The sequence below is a fragment of the Grammomys surdaster genome, unplaced genomic scaffold (genome assembly GCF_004785775.1).
Source record: "Grammomys surdaster isolate TR1022 unplaced genomic scaffold, NIH_TR_1.0 338, whole genome shotgun sequence".
NCBI classification, from domain to species: Eukaryota; Metazoa; Chordata; class Mammalia; order Rodentia; family Muridae; genus Grammomys; species Grammomys surdaster.
The window spans coordinates 811,474-831,227 of NW_021604757.1; the positions used below are offsets into that span (position 1 = coordinate 811,474).

Genomic DNA, 19,754 nt, shown 5'->3' on the forward strand with positions numbered 1-19,754 from the left:
ACACACACACACACACACACACACACACACACACACACACACACACAGAGGACCTCGATCCTCTGAGGAAGATAATCAAGTCAGAGGGAGGGGAACTGTGATAGGCCAGGTCAGCAAGTTCAAGGTTGGTTTGGCAGGTGGAAAGAGATCAGTCTGAGCCAGGCTGCAAAGACTCTGAACTTCCAGTTAAAGGGCTTTAGTTTTTCCTTCAGACTCTGAGAAGCCACCAAGGGTTTCACTAGGGGACTAAGTCATTCAGGGAATTGCTCTGAGGTTAATTAGATGGAAAGATTATTGAAGTGACAAGTAGACAACCAGTTTGAATCTCAAATGAAAGTGCTCATGATTTTCCCAAGGAAGACAAGCCAGAGTTTTGTTGCCACCTTTGTACGTGTGGGAAGGCTGTGGGGAAAGTAGTGACAGAAGTAACTTGAGTTTTGGAGTCAAGAAAAATGGCAGGGCCTTTCACTGCAAATAAAGAGGAGGAGGGTTAACGAGTTGGTGAATGTTCATCCCTTGAACAGGAGAGGCAGCAGGAGATCTAGCCATGGGAGGCATCGGTTAGGAGGGGCAGCTGTGAGGGCTTGCACTCTGTGCAGGGCCACAGAAATGAAGATGTGTCAGAGTTACCCTGCCCAGACATAGCAGTCACTTTAAGAAAAGCCAAAGGAAGCATTGGGGCATTCCTACATTTGGGAGATGGTAAGTGAAACCAGAAGCAGCCTGGGGAAAAGGAACGAAAGAGCCCAAAACAAGAAAGCTGCAAGGGACATACACACAGGGACAGGGTCTGTCAACTTAATTGTTTTCTGGAGACCTAAAAGTTAACGGCAGAGAGTAACTAAGCCAGCAGGTCACAGAATGTGAGTTGCTGGTGACCATGGGCAGCTGGGGAATATAAACCACCCACTTGAGAGATTCCATGGGCAGAGGAGATAGATTTCAAATGCACTGGCAACTGTGAGGAAAGCTCAAGATAGAGGTTGGGCAGCAACTTAAGACCTCAGGCTCTTAGGCTGGAAGGAGGAGGATGGTTTGAGCCACGTGGAGCCCAGGAGCTGCTTTACGAACAAGCCCTCCACTCGCTCTGCTCAGCATCGGCTCCCACTGCATAACACACTTTCACAAGCCAGGGACTAGAGACTGCTTTACCATCCTTTGACCTTGTGTTGGGACCTGGGGTTCAGTCTGCTTCCTTAGTCCTGGGCTTGGAGAACTATCAACGAAGTAGGAAAGTAGCTTTTACTCCTTCGAGTCTATTTCCAGGGGCTTCTAGATCCTGAAGAACCAGAAGTTTTAGCTGTTCTCTTTGTCCAGAATCATTGCCAAGGGTGCCATGGCAGACAGTGTTGTTTTAAAGCACTGTTTTTTGTGCAGTCTTTCCTAGTTATGAGTCTGACCTAAGGAAGTTGGCTTGTAGTACTGAACTTCAGCTTCTCCATTATATTTCAAAGTATAGTGTCCATTTAAAAGCTTATCAACAGATATGCCCATCTTTGATACATGCTTGAAAACCTGTGATCCAGGTTGGGCCTAGCAGTATTTATTTACACCCTTTACCCTAACAGTGTCCAAAAGGCTCTATGTGTATGGCAAGAAAATAAGATCATAATCCTTTCTTCCCCAGCTACTTCTAGCAGGTAGACAGCAGTTTAGTGTGCAGCCCTTGATTGGAAAAGCAGAATAGGAGAGGAGTTCTCATGGGGTGGCTGGACATTTGGCGTGTGACTCTTATGAGCCATCCACAGCCAGTCACATACTCAGCCTACCTCAGCCTGCTTGTTCCCCAGGCATATGCCCTGTGGGAGAAGAAAGTAGACAGCCAAGGACCTTTACTATCAAGAATGACTCAGTGTCACTTGCCCAGCACAGACTATGTGGAGGAAAGGGACACTTGCCTGAGAACAGGACCAGGCTGGGCAGCCACTGCAACCAGACTGTCCTGAAACCCAGTGGCACTCTCCAGTGGCCCAACTGGCAGATCTGGTTACAGAGGAGATATCATGACTCCTCAAAGGGCTGTGAGCCACTCCCACCAGCAGGAGCTGCAGTCCTTTCCTGCAGACACCAGAGACCCTGCACTGGCCTCTAGGGAACTAGTGTGTGCCGACAGCCAAGGAGAGACTCGACCTAACCTGTGCTGCTTTGGCATTGTGATTAAAGAGCAGGAAGCTCTTGGCATGGTCCCTCAACTTATCCCTCTTGTCTTTCATTCTCTTTAAACTTCTTTCATTCTCAAGGATTTCATGCTGCATACAATGAAATATGATCATATCACTTCTTTCCCTCCAAATCCCTGCTTAACCCCTCAGCATATTTCCCTGTCAAGCAATTGTCTTTTATAACCCCTAAGTTCAGTTAGCACTGCCCATACATCATGGGTGTGAGACCGTCCAGTGGACTTAGGAAACCTACCAGTGGTTACAGCCTCAATCAAGAATGAATCTTCCTCCCCAAGCAACTGTCCATTGCCAGTATCTCCTGGTAAATGATGGGCCTGGAGTTCACGTACCCATCAATTCTGGGATTTTAGCTGGTTTCCTCTTGTTCAGGTCTTATGTAAGGAACCCCAAATACTTTGAGTTCATATTTGGAATAACTATGTCATGCCCAGAAGACAAGACCTCACTGTATGTCTGTAGGCCTGAGTACTCAGTACTTTGACCACTTAAGAATCTCTCCATTGACTTCTGTCGACCACATACAGAAGCATCTCTGACCAACGCTGAGAGCAATCCATGTCTATAAGTATAAATGTAAATATTTAGAAGGTAGTTTGATAGCATGACCATTTATCAAAATAATAACACATTCTACACTGGGGCCCATGGCCATGTTCTATCTAGACGTAGGCTTTTGACCAGGATTGTATGAGATATGAAGTTCTCTCCGGTGAAGCAGGCCTCAAATCCAGTCAGAGAGCAACAGGTTAGTTTACTCTGTAACAGTCATGACACTGCTGCATGGGTGGACGTGTCTTGTGTTGGAGCCTGCATGGCACTCCCAACACTGTGAAAGCTAGTTAACAGAGAGACAGTGTCCCCAATCATTTGAGATTACTTTTCTCTACTACATCCAAAGTGAATAGTGTCTTCAGCAATAAGGTCTTACCATGCGGTTTTATGGTGGGTCATCAAGGACAGTAGCAGTAGCCTATGCTGTTTGGGAGACCTTATTGACTGTTAACTTATAGGAAGACATCCCATGCCTTATATGGCAATTTCCACTGAATGACCCATATCTTCTGGGAGTAATATTGTCCATCCATGGATGGTAATTCCATAGAGTAGATGTGAAATGAAAGAAGTGGGGGGAATCCTGAGGGTTAAAGGGTTAAAGCAAGGATGGGAGGGGAGAGAAGGTGAAGTGGGGAAGTTAGCCAAGACTAAGGATGTGTAAAAAGGCTTACAGAAGCCCACTAGCTAGTAAAATAACTTCAAAATACAACTTCTAGAGAGAGAAAAAAGAGGTCACCCCTCCACCAGGCCTTCTCCATGCTGAGTCTCAGAGACCCAGCTTCCCCAGAGTAGTGGAGAGCGAGCAGCCAGTGCCAGCCTGAGTTTGAATCCCAGGTCCACTACTTGCTAGCCCATCATTCTCTAGTAACTTACTTGACCTCCCTGAACCTTATTTTAATCTTATTTTTCTCACCTCTAACATGCGGCTAATATAAACTCAGGCCTTGGGCAAGAGAGTCAAAAATGGGAGAGGAGTGCTTTAAGAAGGGGGGGTGAGGTAAATTATCTGGCGTGGGTGGAGCAGAGGTTCTGGAGTTGTGGCCTTTCACCCCTCCTATTGGGCCACAACTCCAGAACCTCTGCTCCACGCCAGATAATTTACCTTCCATCTTACTGGTTTCTTAAAGCACTCCTCTCCCATTTTTGACTCTCTTGCCCCAGGCCCGAATTTATATTTACAGGTTAATAAGTAAATTTGGGTCTTGTCACTGAGTCTTTAGTCTCAAGAGTTAGAACCCCTGGGTTTGCCTCTGGCCCATTTAATATTAAATTTTATTTTACTTTAATTTTAGCTTTTGCACATTAACCTCTTAGTGTCTCCTCCTTCCCACTACAGACTGGGACAGAGGAGGCACCTGAGCCCTGGGGCTATCATGAGCTTTCACTCTGAGCGGAGCCTGGAATGAACATTACCTGTTTGTGGTGTTAGTGATCCATTGATACTGATGGCTATAAGTCCATGATTTTGTGGCACAAGTTTTTTGGAAGTGTAAGAAGGCAGGGAAGAGCTGATGCAGGCCCTGACTAAGGCCACCTTCCCAAGCCCAGAACTCTTCTCTGTTTATGTATTTTGGAAGCAGCACCTACAAGAGAGGTGGCCGTGAGTGTCCTGGAGTAGCTCCTGCCCTGTCATCAGCCTTTATGTTGTAGCTCTCATGCTGGCTGCCTAAGCAGGCACTGACCCTCTGAAATCCATTCTTCTTTGCCCAGGCTGCTTTTCCCCTCTGGCCTGGTGCTGACCTGTCCTGGTCACCCTGCTGACACACTCAGTTAGCTGACTGACCCTCTCCTCTGAGGAGAGGCTCAGAGTTGAGGGCCTAGGAGAGCAGAGGAAGACCTGCTCTGCTGTGTCCAGCTCTTGTCACCAAGTTGCTTTTGCTCCTGGTTCTACTGTGGCAGTGACGAAAATCACACCAATTACACAGGAAACCCTCTGTGAGCTGGCGCTGTCAGAAAGGCATGCTTATGGCTGGGTGTTTGCAGGTCATCCATGAATGCTGGGGAGCTAAGTGTTTATTGCTTGAAATTCAGAGTCACCAATCCCTTTGTCCCTTTGCCTTGCATGGATAGGACCCTTTCTCCCACCTCCTCAACTTTAGCAAGCAGTCTTTTTCCTTTCTGTCATCCTCCTTCCCTATAGCTGGCAGAGATAGGGTTAAGGATTGTTGGAGCTAATCCACCTGGGTTTGAGGCCTGCTAGTGCTGGAAAAATGACTGGAATTCGAGGGGGAGGGGCAGGTGTCCTGACCTGCCAGCCTGCAGACAGCATCCCCCTTCACTTTCTCCCTCTGAACCAAGCCAGGAACCTCTGCTCACCTTGCTTTCCGTCACAGCCCTTTGCAGAGCCCAGCGATGGGCTGGGCGCCCTTCCAGCACCTTGAGTTCTCTTGTGGACAGTGGCTATGTTGGGCTTTGCTGCCTCTCGGTAGCTAACCACTTCCATTCTGCTCATCCCACCCCCTCGTTCACCCCACAGGTCTGAATGCATCAATAAGTTTGCTTCCGTCTTTGGCACGATGCCCCTCAAGGTGGTGGAGCACCGAGCGGATCCTGTCCTCTACAAAGATGACTTCCCTGAGAAACTGAAGAGCTTCCCCAACATCGGCAGCTTGTGAAGCCTGGAGCTTCCCAGGGCTGTGGAGGAGCCCTACATCACTCACTGCAGGGCGGGGTAAGGGAGGCCAGCCTGGGTCCCACCTCCCCAAACACACTGGAGCTCATTGAGCAATGCTATGCAGCCTGCTCTGTCCTCTCATCTCCGTGGACTCTGTGAAAATGCCAAAGGAAGGAAGCCTCAGGGACAAGCTGCAGCTTGGAGCCCAGCATAGCGCTCTTGGCTTGAAGATCCAGGTCACCGTCTATCTCACTGGCCCTACAACTGCCTTAGAGGAGTCAGCTGTCCAGTTTCAGATCCCGGGAGTCACCACAGAGTCAATGCAGTCATTTCATATGCGCAGACTCTGGAGAAAGCAAACCTAAGATGTGCTACAGATCCCAATACCTCTGAGGGTTGGAACTGTGCTGGGGACCCGAGTCACAAGCCCAGGTACACAGCAGAGCACAGGCTTCCAAGATGTGTCCTGACAGTCCCTGATCAACTCTTCATTTTGGCTTTTTGATATGATTAAAATTATTTTTTACTCCTTTTTCTTCTGTCTAGAATGCTGGTTCTTGGTTATCCAAGGACCTTTCCTGGTTTTGTGCATATAACCACATCCTCTGTACTAACAACCATGCAGGAAAAGATGAAGCCAAGAGGACCCAGCTCCATCGAGTGTAAGAAGGACCCATGAACATCATGGGAGTGATGAGTCCAGCCGGAGTGTCCTCCCTCAGCCTGGGCATTTCAATATAGGTGTGCTCAGGGAAATAGGGGCCTCTGATGCCACCCTGGAGTCACTCTAGCTCCTACCGTGTTATAGGAGCTGAGGGCACTGAGAGAGCCATGACCCCCATCCCACCCAAGGGGGTGCCCAGGATCCCTTTTTCTCTTGTCGTAGCTGTAACAATGGTCAGGGCTTCTGGCTAACATTAAGTACTGCCGCTGTAACCATGTCACAGCAGTTGCCGGTATATTTAAATCATTACATTTCAGCATTTCCTAATACTGCACATGTGTGAATTATACCTCTTTAAGCCTAGTTGATGAACAAATCTACTCTGGCAAATGTTAAATGTTATAGATTTGAAACAGATTTATCTGGGTCTAATATTAAGATTAGCCACAGTTTGGGCTTTAGCCATAACATATGTCCCCAGAATACAAAATACATAACAATTTGCTTAGAATATGGATATAATTACAGAAACCTAGTTGTATGCCAGTCATCGCTGCTCACACACCACCCATTGTTCTGTGGAGCAGTGTGGTGAACGCTAACTTACACAGTGGTCCTGAGTCACTCCAGAGCTAGCAAGATAAAAATATTTACTACACAAGCCTGATAACCTGAGTTCAATCTCCAGAACCCAGACACAGTGGAGGGAGGAAACCCACCCCATAAGTTTCCTCTGATTTTCATAGCATAGCACACTGTGGCATATGTGTGTGCGTGCACACACACGCACAGAGTAAATCATTTAATTCCTTAGAAGGCCCCTCTCATGCATCACCACCAGTGGAGAGGCTAGGGGAAAGTTTCTGAAGCAGCGCAATTGGAGGATTTGATGTTAGCAGAGGGTGAAATCTGGGATACTTCTGGAAGGGATGAGGGCACATGCTGCAGATGCAGACACTCCAGCTGTGCCTTGTTCCAGGAACTGCAGGTGCTTACGGTGGTCAGCAGAGGACACGGAAGCTTTGTGGTGTCACATGCAAACTCTGGAGGCGGTTGAAGCCAAAGAAAGAGCTTTCTTCTGTCACCAGATCCTTGAAGATGACAATACTGGTGTGTGTGTGCATGCATGTGTGCGTGTGTATGTGTGTGCGTGCGTGCGTGTGTGTGCGTGTGTGTGTGTATCTACATTTTAAGGGTCACCAGACTGTTCCCAAGATGAGGAATATGGGATGGAGAGAGCGGGGAGACACATTGAAATCCCTGCAGAGCCAGGGACTGTGCTCATGGTGAGCTGAAGTGATATCACCCTCACCCTGGCTACTTCAGGGAAAGACTCATGAAAGTTGTCTCCTGACCACACATGCACCAAGGCACACATTTGCCTGAACTGTCTCACACAGACCCACATGCATTTTTTTTTTAATTGAGGAGGCTAAGGACTTGAAAACGTGCCTGCAGCACAAGCATGCAGAGCCGAGTTCATCCACAAAACCCTTGTAGGAAAACCAGGTATGGCTTCCACACTTGCAGTCCCTTTGCAGGGGAGGTGGAAACAGGAGAATCTGTCTGTTCTGGCCAGCCATCCTAACCAAATCATATTCCAGGTGAAAACTCAGACCGTGGCTCAAAAGACAAGGAGAGTGAGGACCACCAGAGGCTGGCCTATGGGCTGCAAGTGCACACGTGACCTGCGTGTTCATGTCTGAGCACATATACACAAATAAATACACCACAAAAATATCTAAGGAAAAGAGAACTTTGGTTTTGAAGAGGCACTATAATCTGAGATGTTGGAAGCCCCCAGGATATGTGACTCGCCATTGGACAGTAGCACTTCAGACAAAATACTCAATGGCTACCAGAAATGGTGGGGTTAGGTTTTACAGCATAGAACTGTATCTTAGATTCAACACAAGTTCTGTCTGCAGTAGAAGCACTGGACAGAAAACATATTGAACAGTGGGGACTTAGAAGGGTAAGGAACTGTACCCCTCCCCTGTGTCCTTAAGCTTAGCCAGCAAGCCTTGCCTAAGCTTGGGTCAGGACCATCTGCCCTTGGGACGCCACAGAGCCTGGTTTCAGAAGCAGAACAATAATGCTAATTAAAACGCCATGTTCTGGCCTACAGCAGACAACAGCTGGTTCCAAAATAAGACATCTTTTTAAAGGAACTGCAGCCTGCTGGCCTACAGAGAAGGGGAACCAAGCTGGCCCTGGATCTGGCCGAACTGTGCACTGAGCCACTGCCCTCCCCAGGGACCAGCTGAGATGTGCCTGTGAGAATGGCAGGGTCACAAAGGCATTTTTTTCTTATTAATTTTACTTAGTTGTTCATGATTTGTTTGGTTGGGTTTTTTTTGTTTGTTTTGTTGTTGTTTATTCATTTTACCATGTCTTGTACAGGCTTAAGCCAAAACCTTTTTCTGGAAAAATTGAGTGAAAATGTCATCCTTTTCTCTGACTTTTCAGCCCAGTGATGCTCTGCTGACCTCTCTTTGGGATGCTGTAGCCCCTAACTGCTCTGGCCCTACCAAACTTACAGTCCTTTGAGCTCACGGTTTTAGGTGTGAGGTACTGAGTTCTTTTCTGTCTGTGGGGAAGGGACTATCTCCTGGGCAGGAGCAGCAGAGGCAGACTCCTCTGCCTGCATCAGCTGACGGACTGACTGAGAATCCTTGGATCCCAGCATCTTTTGGGATGATCTGACCACAAGTGGCAAGCATGAACCTTTGATGGTTTTGACCAAGACAAACTCAAGATGCAGAGGTCATGTTCAGGACATGGTTAGGTTTGACCAAGGTTTCCATTGTGTCCACAACTTGTGGTCCTACTAGGAGAAGAACACCTGTGACTGCTGGGCCCCATCAGCACCACTTATGGTTTATTTTTTTTCCTCAGGGGCCAGGGGGAGCAGCATCAGCACGTGTTGTTTTGCTTTTAGACTAGGTCTCACCCTAGACTAGCCTCCATCTCAATAGGTACTTGGAGGATGACCTTGAATTTCTGATCTTCCCAGGCAACCACATCCACACTGCAGCACCATGAGTCTCCTTTGCTTTGTTTTTTTTTTTTTTTTGGTTTTTGTTTGTTTTTGTTTTTTTGTTTTGTTTTTTGTTTTTGTTTTTATTCCAGGGTATCTACCTCAAGCCAAGATGGACAGTGAGCTGACCTCCACTTCTTGAGAGATTCTGGCAGGAATGCACACCATGCTGGCAGGCAACTCCCATCCAGGGAGACTCTGAACTCATCTTGAGCAGACACCCACCCCAGAGCTCTGTCCAAGCCCAGGGGCTCCCAGCCCAGGTTTACCATTGACTTACACATGAGTGATGTTTACCATTCCTCCTTCTAGAGGCTACCTTCCATACCTAGTGTACCCACCGTGATGGGATGAAGGCCTGCAAACAAGCCCCCCCTCCCCACACACACTCCTGCCACCTCATCCCCCACCATGCTGTTCACCATAGGGCAGTGGCAGTTAGGACCCCCTGTAGACTGTAAGCCTTGTCTCTTCTCCTGGGAGTTCATCTGAAGACGTGGATACACAGAGCCCTCCTCCACATCCGTGTTCCCTGGGGAAAGGGTGGAGTCATAGGGAGCCTGCTGCCATGGGCTTTAACATCAGGTTCACCAATGCTGTAGCTGAGAGCAAATGGCTGAGATGACACTAACTCCCCAACTCCCAACTTCCAGGCTTCTTATAACCAGCATCTGTGTCCAGCCTTAATTGTCCTCAAGATGTGCAGCCTTCCCATGGCTGCTTCTTGTCTCTGGCTTGGCCAGACCTCTGAGTGAGGTTTTCTTACTCTCCTAAAGACAGCTGTCAGCTACAGGCCTGCTCAGCAAACACCAGCTCTTAGACTGCCTCCCTGGGGTCCACACAAGTGAGAGTTGCCGCAGAGTGGGACTTAGTGGCACTGAGACCAGAGCCACCCACTGGGCCTTGCCGCCACAGAGCCTCACTGGAAAAACTTCTCACAACTGCAAACTGATGTTGCTGCCTCCTATACCAAAGTCAGGAGTCATATGTTCTGGGAGTACAGATGAAATCAGCCAGTTGTGTCCCGGGGATTTCAGAAGAGCATCATCCGCACAGCCTTACCATAGCCAGCATACTGTCGTGTACACTGTGCAGCCGACAGAGAGCCTGCCCTGCTTGCAGGGGTTGCTAATCTTGGGCTGTATACATATCCCAAGCCCTCACTGGCCAAGTCTCTTAGGATTTGTGATTTAGTCCCACTTTTATCCTGGTACCTGGTTGTACAACCCAGCTGTATGCACAAAGCTCCCCCATATCTCCTACGGTACTAGGCACAGTAGGTACTAGTACTAGGGTACCCAACTAGTACTAGGGTGTCCAGTGTCTGTCTCAGTGGTATCACTGGGACTCCAATGTCTGTCCCAGCTATATATTGGGAACCAGCAAATAGTGCCTCAGCTATGAACTCTGCTGTATGTCTGAGCTGTATATGAAGACCTGTACATACTCGAGTTTTGAGAACCCCAGTTATGAGGATTCTGGGAGGTTCCTTTATTTCCTGACCTCATACACCTTCCCTTGAGTGCCTGAAGGCCATCTGCTCACAGGTTCTCCTTCCCTCAGCCAGAACAGAGACAGCAGGATGTCATATACCTCTTCTCTGTCTTACCTGGGTCTTTTCCAGATTGTACCTGGTGATGCTGGCTGCCAGCCCTCCTCTGGCCCCTTTCCCAGCTTACCCTGTTACTAGAGAGCCTGGGGGTCTGGATCCTGTCTGCCCTATCAGGGTGGATTACCAAATGAGCAGTCTTTTGCCCCAGTCCCTTTCCTGAGCTATAAATAAGGCCCATGTTTATTTTCTTATGTTATTGAAATGAGCACTTGTGATTTGGGCCTCTTTTGACGAGTCCACAGAGCGTCCATCCGGTGCCTGGTAAGGGCCCTGCCTGGCTGGCTGCTGTCTGAAGCTATTTGGAACCCTTTCCCTGTGTTTTGGATGTGGCTTAATTTCAATAGAAAAGGCTGCATGCAGCCCCGTATCTGCTGATTTTCAGGTTTCAGCTTTCTGCCAGCCTCACTGCCTGCTTAGAAGTGAAGTTGTGTTTCTCATTATGGGGATAACAGCCACAATTGAGGAAATTAAGGAAAATTGTGCATTGGTGGCAGAGCCCCTCTAGGATTTCCAATAGTCTTTCCCTGGTAGATCCTGTGGGACTCACCTTCATCTCCCTTCTGCCTACTCTGCGCCAAGTACCCTGTCCTGGCTTTCTGGATACAGGCCCAGCAATTTCCCTCCTAACAGCCTTGATCTTGTCACCAGTTTGGTTTGATATCTTGACAACATGGCTAAGCATGGATTTCATTAACTCCATCTTCTCCAATGTGTGGGAGATCCAAGAATCAATGCCTCTTTCCCTTTTTCTGGCCCTTCCTTGGCAGTTTTAAGGATGGATATCTGTTATACACATAAGAATGTGCCTCTCAGCCTCATCCTATCTATGTGAATCTGGCAGCTGTGCACTGGGGCACCTGGCACATGGACGCCTGGGTAATTGGAGTGTCCTGAGTGAGGATCTCTCTCAAGAGGGTTTTGGAGTCTGTGTTCAATAGAGACATCTTTTCCAACCAGACCCCAAAATCTATTAAGAGAACTGTATTAGTATGATTTAATTCACTTTTACAGAAAGGACTAGGAGAAAGTAAATAATTATTCCTATGTTTTTATTTTGTTAACTGTTAATGATTCTCTTGATTAGGAAGAAAGAATAAATGAGAAAAGGAGGAAGGAAGAAAAGGAAGAGATGGAGGGAGGGAAGGAGGAAGGAAGGGAGGGAAGGAGGGAGAAAGGAAGGAAGGAAGGAAGAAAGGAAGGAAGGAAGGAAGGAAGGAAGGAAGGAAGGAAGGAAGGAAACCCTACTGTGATGGATTCATTGAGTTGATAAATCCTATTGAGTTATTATGTGTAAGATTCCATTCTTGCTGCAAGGCACTCCACTGAGCAAAACCACATGCCTACTAGCAGCAGGCCAAGAATCTGAGATGATAGACAACCATGGCAAGTACAAGAAAGGGTACTTTCAGATGTCATAGATACTACGATGACTAGAAGGCAGAATGCTGGAGACAGGTAGTGACCAGGCCACAGAAAAGTACAGTGTGAAGGTTGGCTAGAGAGGATGTTTAAGCAAATCTTTAAATCTTGAAAAGCACCAGGCCATGAAGAGACCAGACTTGAAAGAAGAGCTAGCATAAGAACCAGTGTGTGACCACTGCCTACACACAAAGGGAGAGACTGTGTGCTGGGTGGTGATTACAGGGAGGTAAGGCAGGACCAGATAATGCAAAGACCATATAGGCCAAAAGGAGCCTGTGTACGTGTTATGTGTGTAAAGGGAAGGTACTAGGAGAGTTTAAATAGAGGAATGACCAGTCTGAGTGGCATTTTTAAATGAAGCATTTCAGCTACTGCGTGGAGAGTAGATCACAGGGAGCAAGCATTAAAGAAGGAAGCCATGTTGCTGTTTATTCTGAGTAAGAGCTAGCAGAGGCCGGAGCGAGAAGGGAACATGAGTGGTAAGAACTGACACTGGCTGGAATGTCTACTAAATGTATTGAGAAATCAAAGGTAGGAGGCAAAAGAAATAAAGGCTTACAGGTAATGCCTAGATCTTTATCCTGAATCAAGTAAGTGAAACTATTAGTTGAAAAATGACAGACCAATGTAAGACGGGAAGGGGTTATTAAGAGGGAATGTCAAGAGTGTGCCTCTGGGGTTGGAGAGACAGCTCCTCAGTTAACAGCACTTTCTGCACAATCTTGACAACTAGAGTCAGGATATCTGCCACCAAATAGCAAGCCAGATGCCCTGCAAATGCCTGTAACTCCAATTTTAGGGGATCCATGCCTTCTTCTGTCTTCTGCATGTGCACAGATATGCACAGCCCCTTACACACACACACACACACACACACACACACACAAATAATAAATAATATCTTTTAATCTTTGTGCTAATTTAAATAATTATCTTAAGATGTCTATGAGAATCTAAGGGATATTGTTATTTAAACAGTTGGATACTTGGCACTCAGAAGAAACATTAGTATTAAAAATATAAATGGGATTTAAAACTATAGACTAGATGAAGTTATTGAAAATCAGAATTGGTAAGAAAGGATCTCAGCACTCAGCCTGCTCTTTCACTACCAGGAAGGTGAGAAAGGGAGACAGAGAACTTGGTGGCAGATTAGGAAGAAAAAATGAGAAGTCTGTAAGACAGGTTGTGATAAATTACAAACACATAAACTATAGGACAAACAATAAAAATATTTTTAAGAGCATAGTTGCTAAGGCAACATTGGAAATGAAATATCAAAAATGTATTCAATTTAAGGCAGAGGAAAAAGAAAAGGCAAATAATGAACAAATCAGACAATTAGAAACAAAGAAATATGGTTAACTTAAATGTAAATGTACCAATAATTACATTAAATATAAATGGCCTAAACACTATGAATAAACTACAGAGATCATCAGCTAGTGCTGTGGCTTTACTAAGTTCTTTACTAAGTGTGACACCTTACCTCTGATGTACCAGTGTTGAAGTGGATGAGTTCTCATTCTCTGGAGTTGCCAGAAAGGCAAATTCATCTTCCTTGGCCATTTCTCCTGCCACATTATGAAGCTATAAGAAGGCCTTCACCAGAAGCCAATAAGATGCCAGTCTCTCCAGAACCATAAGTTAAGTACACCTCTGCTCTTTATAAGTGATACAATTTATGGTATTTTTTTATAGCAACCAAAACAGCAAGACCAATTAATTATACACTCTTCTCAGGAAAGTAAAATGCATTTAAGTTTTTAAAATGGGGGTGATTATATTTTAGGAGAGAAAGATAAACACTTAATATTGATAGTGATAAAGAGTCAGTCCATCAATATATCAATGTATGAAGCAAATAGCTACTTGAAAATATATAAAGCAAAACCAACTAAAAGAAAAACAGAACATGGGATTGTGTAATATGTCTCAATAAAGTTAGTGATTAATGAAGCAAGTTATAGAAAGATACAGATGGCCTGAGCAACACTGTCAAACGCTGTGGTTTACTTGACAGCTGTTGAAGTCTACTGCAGCTAAGATACAATTCTCAAAATTGCATGTAAGCACACCCCAAATGTGTTACACCAAAAGTAAGCCACAATAACTTGAGAAAAATTCGAGAACGTCAGAAGTACATTCTTTGGGCTAATGAGATGGTTCAGTAGATAACGGTACTTGCTGCCAAATCTGATGACCTGATGAGCACATAATGGAAGACGTGAACCAACTCCCACAAATTGTCCTTTAGCCTCCACACCCGTCCTGTGGTTTGCATGTGTATGTACACACATACAAATAATGAGATGCAGTTTATTTTTTTATTTAAAAAGAACTACATCATCTGAACACAGTGTAATTAAGTCAGAAATTGGTAACAAATATCTGAGAAGATCCCTATTAGCTGGAGTAAAATAACATATTTCTAAATAATGCCTGGATTGATACACACACACACACACACAATCTGAACTTAGTTAAGATCAAAAGTACCAAATGTGTTCATAACATCCCAAGAGGCAGACCTGACTTGAATTACTTAAACTAGAAAGGAAAGGTTTGAAATGATCTGAGTGCCTACCTAAGAAGAGAAGGCTAAGCACCGAGTGGGCAGGGAGAGTGGAGAGCAGATACCCAGGAGCTAGAAAATGAGAACTTTTCCAAACAAAGCTGGCTCATTGTTAGAGTGAGCAAGGGCCTGGCTCTTTAGGGGAAACAGAGCATGATATAGGCAATGCCTATTAGGAAGAAAACTGTACTGCTCCAGGTTCTAGACTATTAAAGGGTCTCCAGTGCCATCAGGCAGATGGAGATCAATAAAAGAGACCTAAGAGAAGCATGTTTGTCCTTCCTACCATGTGAAGGAAGAAGGTACCACACCAGCCTGTGACTGCTGCCACCTTGAGTTTGGACTCCCAGCTTCTGTTATTATGAGAAATCAATTGCTTTTGGCTGCAAATTGCCTCATCTAAAGCATTGTGTGATGGTAACACATGCAAACTAGAAAAGAAATAGAGATAACATCTGCCTTCCAGGGTCATTTCATTTAGTGAAAAGACTTAGTCACTAGAACCCCACCAGTTTCGTGAGGCAGTAAATGGCACAGAGTGATTTCAGTCTTTTTTTCTATCCCAGACCCCAGGCCATGGCATGGGTACCACCCATGCTGGGGGCAAATCTTCCCCATTCTATTCCTGACATACACACCAGATTCCTTTGGAAGCCCTCCCACCCAGCAGAGACCGTGTAGGTGTTCCATAATCCAATGAGGCTGACACCTACAGTTTACAAGGGAGAGTTGCAACCCCAGCCTATGGCAGAGTGAAGCTTCTCAGATTAGGGTTCCCACTAGGGACAACTGGGAAGAACTGGGTGTTAGTCTGAGTTCTGAAGATATGGACCAGGGAGAGAGTAGGAATGAGACATACCTAGAACAAAGTGACAGGGCTCTAAACTAGAGGTTGCCATGCCACTGGAACCCTGAGACTGTCTAGGATCAACCACTTGTCCATGTGCATCCCTGCCCCTTACCCATGTGACACACACAAGCCACATTGCTTGTTACTAACTGAATTCTGCCCCACCCCGACCCTGTTCACTCACAGAAGCCCTGACACACAACCACCCAGCGCCACTGTGTTTGGAGACAGCATCTATGAGGAGCCCACGAGGGAGGGTTCTTTTATTGGCAAGAAAGAGAAGAGACAGCTAAGCCATGTTACTCCACATGTCTGCACAGAGGACAAATGAGGACACCGAGACAAGATAACTATCCGCAAGCAAACCAGAGGGAGACCAATCCAGTTCCATGACCAGGCTCAGGGTCTATGAGGAACTGAATCCTGCTGTTTAAGCTGCCTTATGTGTGCAGTTAGGGTATCCCATGAAGATCGAATGCTGCACTGTTCACCTTTATTTATCCAAGAAATATAACATCATAGAGGACACACTTGGTGACAGTCTCCCCAAGTTTGGTGTCCCACCCTTAGCCACTTGGGTAGCAGCAAGCTCTTTCATGTATTGTGTCTCTGTTCTACAGCCTTTCACTGTGTCAAACCTTTTAACTCTTGAACTCTGTGGCTCCCTTGTAAGAGGAGAGGAGAGTTATTTCTCTGCTTTATGGATTGGACAGGGAGGTGCAGCAAAAGCATTTCAGTATCGAGCCTGCAGTGACAGAGCAGAAGCCATCTTTAAAACCAACTCTGACCTCAGTTGATGGTGACTTCCTAGTTTTTCTCCTTTTTCCTCAGGACAGAGCTCTCTGAATAAATCTGTGTTAGAAAGGAATGTGGACTGCTTCTGCACCCCGTCCATCATTGCCCCATCCTCTCTGCCTCTGTCTGTCTGTCTGTCTGTCTGTCTGTCTGTCTGTACGTACGTATGTATTATGTATGTATGTATGTATGTATATATGTATGTATGTATGTTGTATGTCTACCTCTCTATCTCTATCTCTAGCTCAATCTCTACCTTTATCTCTCTCCATTTTCTTTCATTCCATGGTATAGGTGGGCCTACTACTTTTCCCAGAAAGCTTGGGAGTAATAGAGCTACATCTGAGAAGAGAGGGGGAGGGGACTTGTGAAAAACTGAAAGAGACATCTCAAAAGACATGGCCAGAGCACTGCAGTGCCCCCCCCCAATCCTGGAACATCTAAGAGCCATGTCCTGAAGGGCTGCAGGGGGATCCCACGAAGGACCACAGAGAGTTTGCTCTCCACCAGCCAAGGCAACACCTTAACACATGGTGTGCACATGGCCATAAACCCAAAGCTCTGTGTGCAAGCTTGCCCTTCCTCAAGCCTGTTGGTCTATGTTGAGCTAAAAAGAAAAAAAAAAATCTGTTTGGAATCACACGGAATTCCTGGGAAAAATTCAACTCTTACACCCCATTGTCTTCTGGCGCCAGCTTCCATCTTCTCGCCATGAACACGTAGAGGCTCTGTAGTCAGCCCTATTTTGGGGAGCTGGCTATTTGTGCTATTTGTGGAGGGTCCATTGTTCCATAGCTGCTGAGCATGCAGATCTGGGCCATGGGAGGATGAGCTCCGCCCCCAGCCCCCTCTTCACTCTCTACAGCACAGCAAACATGCTGGTGTCTGGGGACCACCCCACTCATGGTGGCCAGGGTTGGCAGGGTTTCTTACAGCAAGGCAGGGGGCACAGGGCAAAACAGCTCTGGCTGGGCTTGGCACCATGACAGCAATAAAGTCTCTGCAGAGGCACAAGGGTTATCTAAGGGAGACTGAAACATGGGATTTGAGCCCAAGACTAAGTGGAGAGGTTCCAAGAGGAACACTGTTGTGCCGGAACTTGTTGCATTATTGTGAGGAGCTAGCCTTGAGATGGCTTGACCCCAGGAGGAATAAATAATGGGGACAGATCCCTTATCATGTTATGGCTCTTCATAGATGCACAGGAATCTGGAGGAACACAGCAGGATTCATTGTCCAGCTGAGGCTCTGAGTTCACACCAAGCTGCTCCCCAGAGGCCTGACTCAGCCTCTTGGTGCTCTGTCTGTCTGTCTGTCTGTCTGTCTGTCTATCTCTCTCTCTCTCTCCATCTCTCCATCCATCTCTCCATCCATCCCTTCATCCATCCATCTATCTCTCCCTCATTTCGCCCCCACCCCACCCCCATCTCTCCAGGGTCTCATTAGGTCCAGGCTGGCCTTAATCTTGCATTATAGTTAAGGATGACCTTGAACTTGCAATCCTCCTGCCTCTCCCATCCAAGTGTGGGGTAACAGGCATATGTCATCATGTCTGTTTTGTACAGTGCTGGGGTTGAACCCCAGGGCTTCATACACATCAGGGAAACACTCTGCCAACTGAGCTACATCCCCAGTCTATGCTGGCTCTCTCTAACGTGTGTACTGACTCCCCTCTGCACTTCCTCCCAACCCTGAACCGTCCTTCCAAGTCACATCTCCCATCCACAGAACCTGCTGTCTTGTGTGAGTTCATTCTGGGTCCGAAAACTCTTGTGTGGGGACTATACACAGATAAGAGTTGTTGCCATGGGGCTTTGTGTCAGGGTGGTGCTACACACAGCTCCCAAGAAGCAGATGCCCTGGGCTGGATACTGAGTGGAATTCCACAGAGGCCTTGGCCGGTGGAAACGCACAGGATTAGTGGCAGACCGCTTAGACAAAGAGATCCAGGAAGTGACAGAGGCATCTAGACAGAAGCATAGCAAGCCTAATGATGGTGACAATGAAAGGTCTGATGGTTGGAGGGACAATGAGCTGTGTTTGGTGGCGAGGCAGGGGGTAGGAGCCATAGTCAGCAACAGTTTCTCCCTCCCCTGAAAGTAGAGTCAGTCCCCTTATCGCCTCAGGTACCTTGTCAGCAGATTCAACAGAGAGATAAACATTAAAGAAGGTGTGCCTCTCTGCTGAGCATGTGCTAACTCCATCTTACCCTTCTATCACAGACAGTACAGTTTAACTCTCTGTGCCTGGCATTCCCGCTGCACTGGTATTGGTAAGGATACAGAGATAATCAAAGTAGATTGGAAGGGGCTACACCATTGTGTAGGAGGGACTTGAGCATCTTGGCTATGGGTACCTAAAGGTCCTGAAGGCAATCTCCCATGACTACTGAGGAATGGCCATCCTGAGAAGCACAGATCTCTGGAATGGACTTCCTCCAGAGATGCATGACCCAGACAGCTTCCCCCCACAGCCAGACTTCCCTGGAGAAACAGCCCTTGTCTGGACTCTGAGATTCAGAAATGCTTAACTCCCAAGGAAGAAGCAGAGATGGGGTGTAGAGACAGTACCCCACTGTTTCCATGAACATGTAGCTCTTCCTGCCCTGCCTCAGTTCCTGTCCTATGATTTGGGGTAAGAGTCCAAATGCTATTGCGACCCTGACCGCTGCTGTGTGCCAGCTGTCATTCTCTAGAGTATGTTTACCGATCTACCTGAAATGTATCTGTATTACATAGAATTCCCTCCTCCCAGGTAACAAGTCTGAGAGGGTTCAGATGGTTGGAATGAAAGGATGAGAAGGTGAACAGCCACTATCCTTCCTGACCCCTTGCACATACATAGTCCATGTATGCATCTCATGTATGCATAGCCCATGCATGCATCTCATGTGTGCATAGCCCATGCATGAATCTCAGTTATTTATAACCCATGCATGCATCTCAGGCATGTAAAACCCATGCTTGCATCTCATGCATGTATAGCCCATGCTTGCATCTCATACACATATTACCCATGCTTGCATCTCATGCATGTATAACCCATGCTTGCATCTCATGCCAGGCATGTATAGTCCATGCATATTTCTCATGCATGTATAGCCCATACATGCATCTCATGAATGTATAGCCCACATATGTGTCTCATGCATGCATAACCCATGTGTGCATCTCATGCATGTATAACCCATGCATGCGTCACATGCATATAATAACCTATGCATGCATCTCATCACTTAACCCTCTCCACACTTGGTAGACTAGACAAGGTCTTCCTGTACCTTGAACCCTGTTCCTCACACTAGCTGTTCTGAGACCCAGTGCCTCTTTCTGAAGCACCTCCTACAGCCCCTGTCTGCTTCATCCTTTGTCCTTGCAGCTTGGCTTTCAGACTCATTTGTCCATTTCTTTTCCTGATGAGAAAGTTCCTTCTACCAATCAGTAC

At 46.6% G+C, this 19,754-nt stretch overlaps 1 protein-coding gene across 4 annotated transcripts in view; it reads left to right on the forward strand.

Annotated features, from left to right (window-relative positions):
* Positions 1-5,887, forward strand: part of Ext2 (exostosin glycosyltransferase 2) — a 124,808-nt gene extending 118,921 nt beyond the window's left edge. For all 4 annotated transcript variants that reach the window (XM_028778510.1, XM_028778511.1, XM_028778512.1 and 1 more), the window contains one exon: positions 5,215-5,887. In XM_028778510.1, the coding sequence (XP_028634343.1) occupies positions 5,215-5,353 (139 nt within the window). In that variant the 3' untranslated portion in view covers positions 5,354-5,887. The remainder of the gene's footprint in view (positions 1-5,214) is intronic.
* Positions 5,888-19,754: the final 13,867 nt, after the last annotated feature.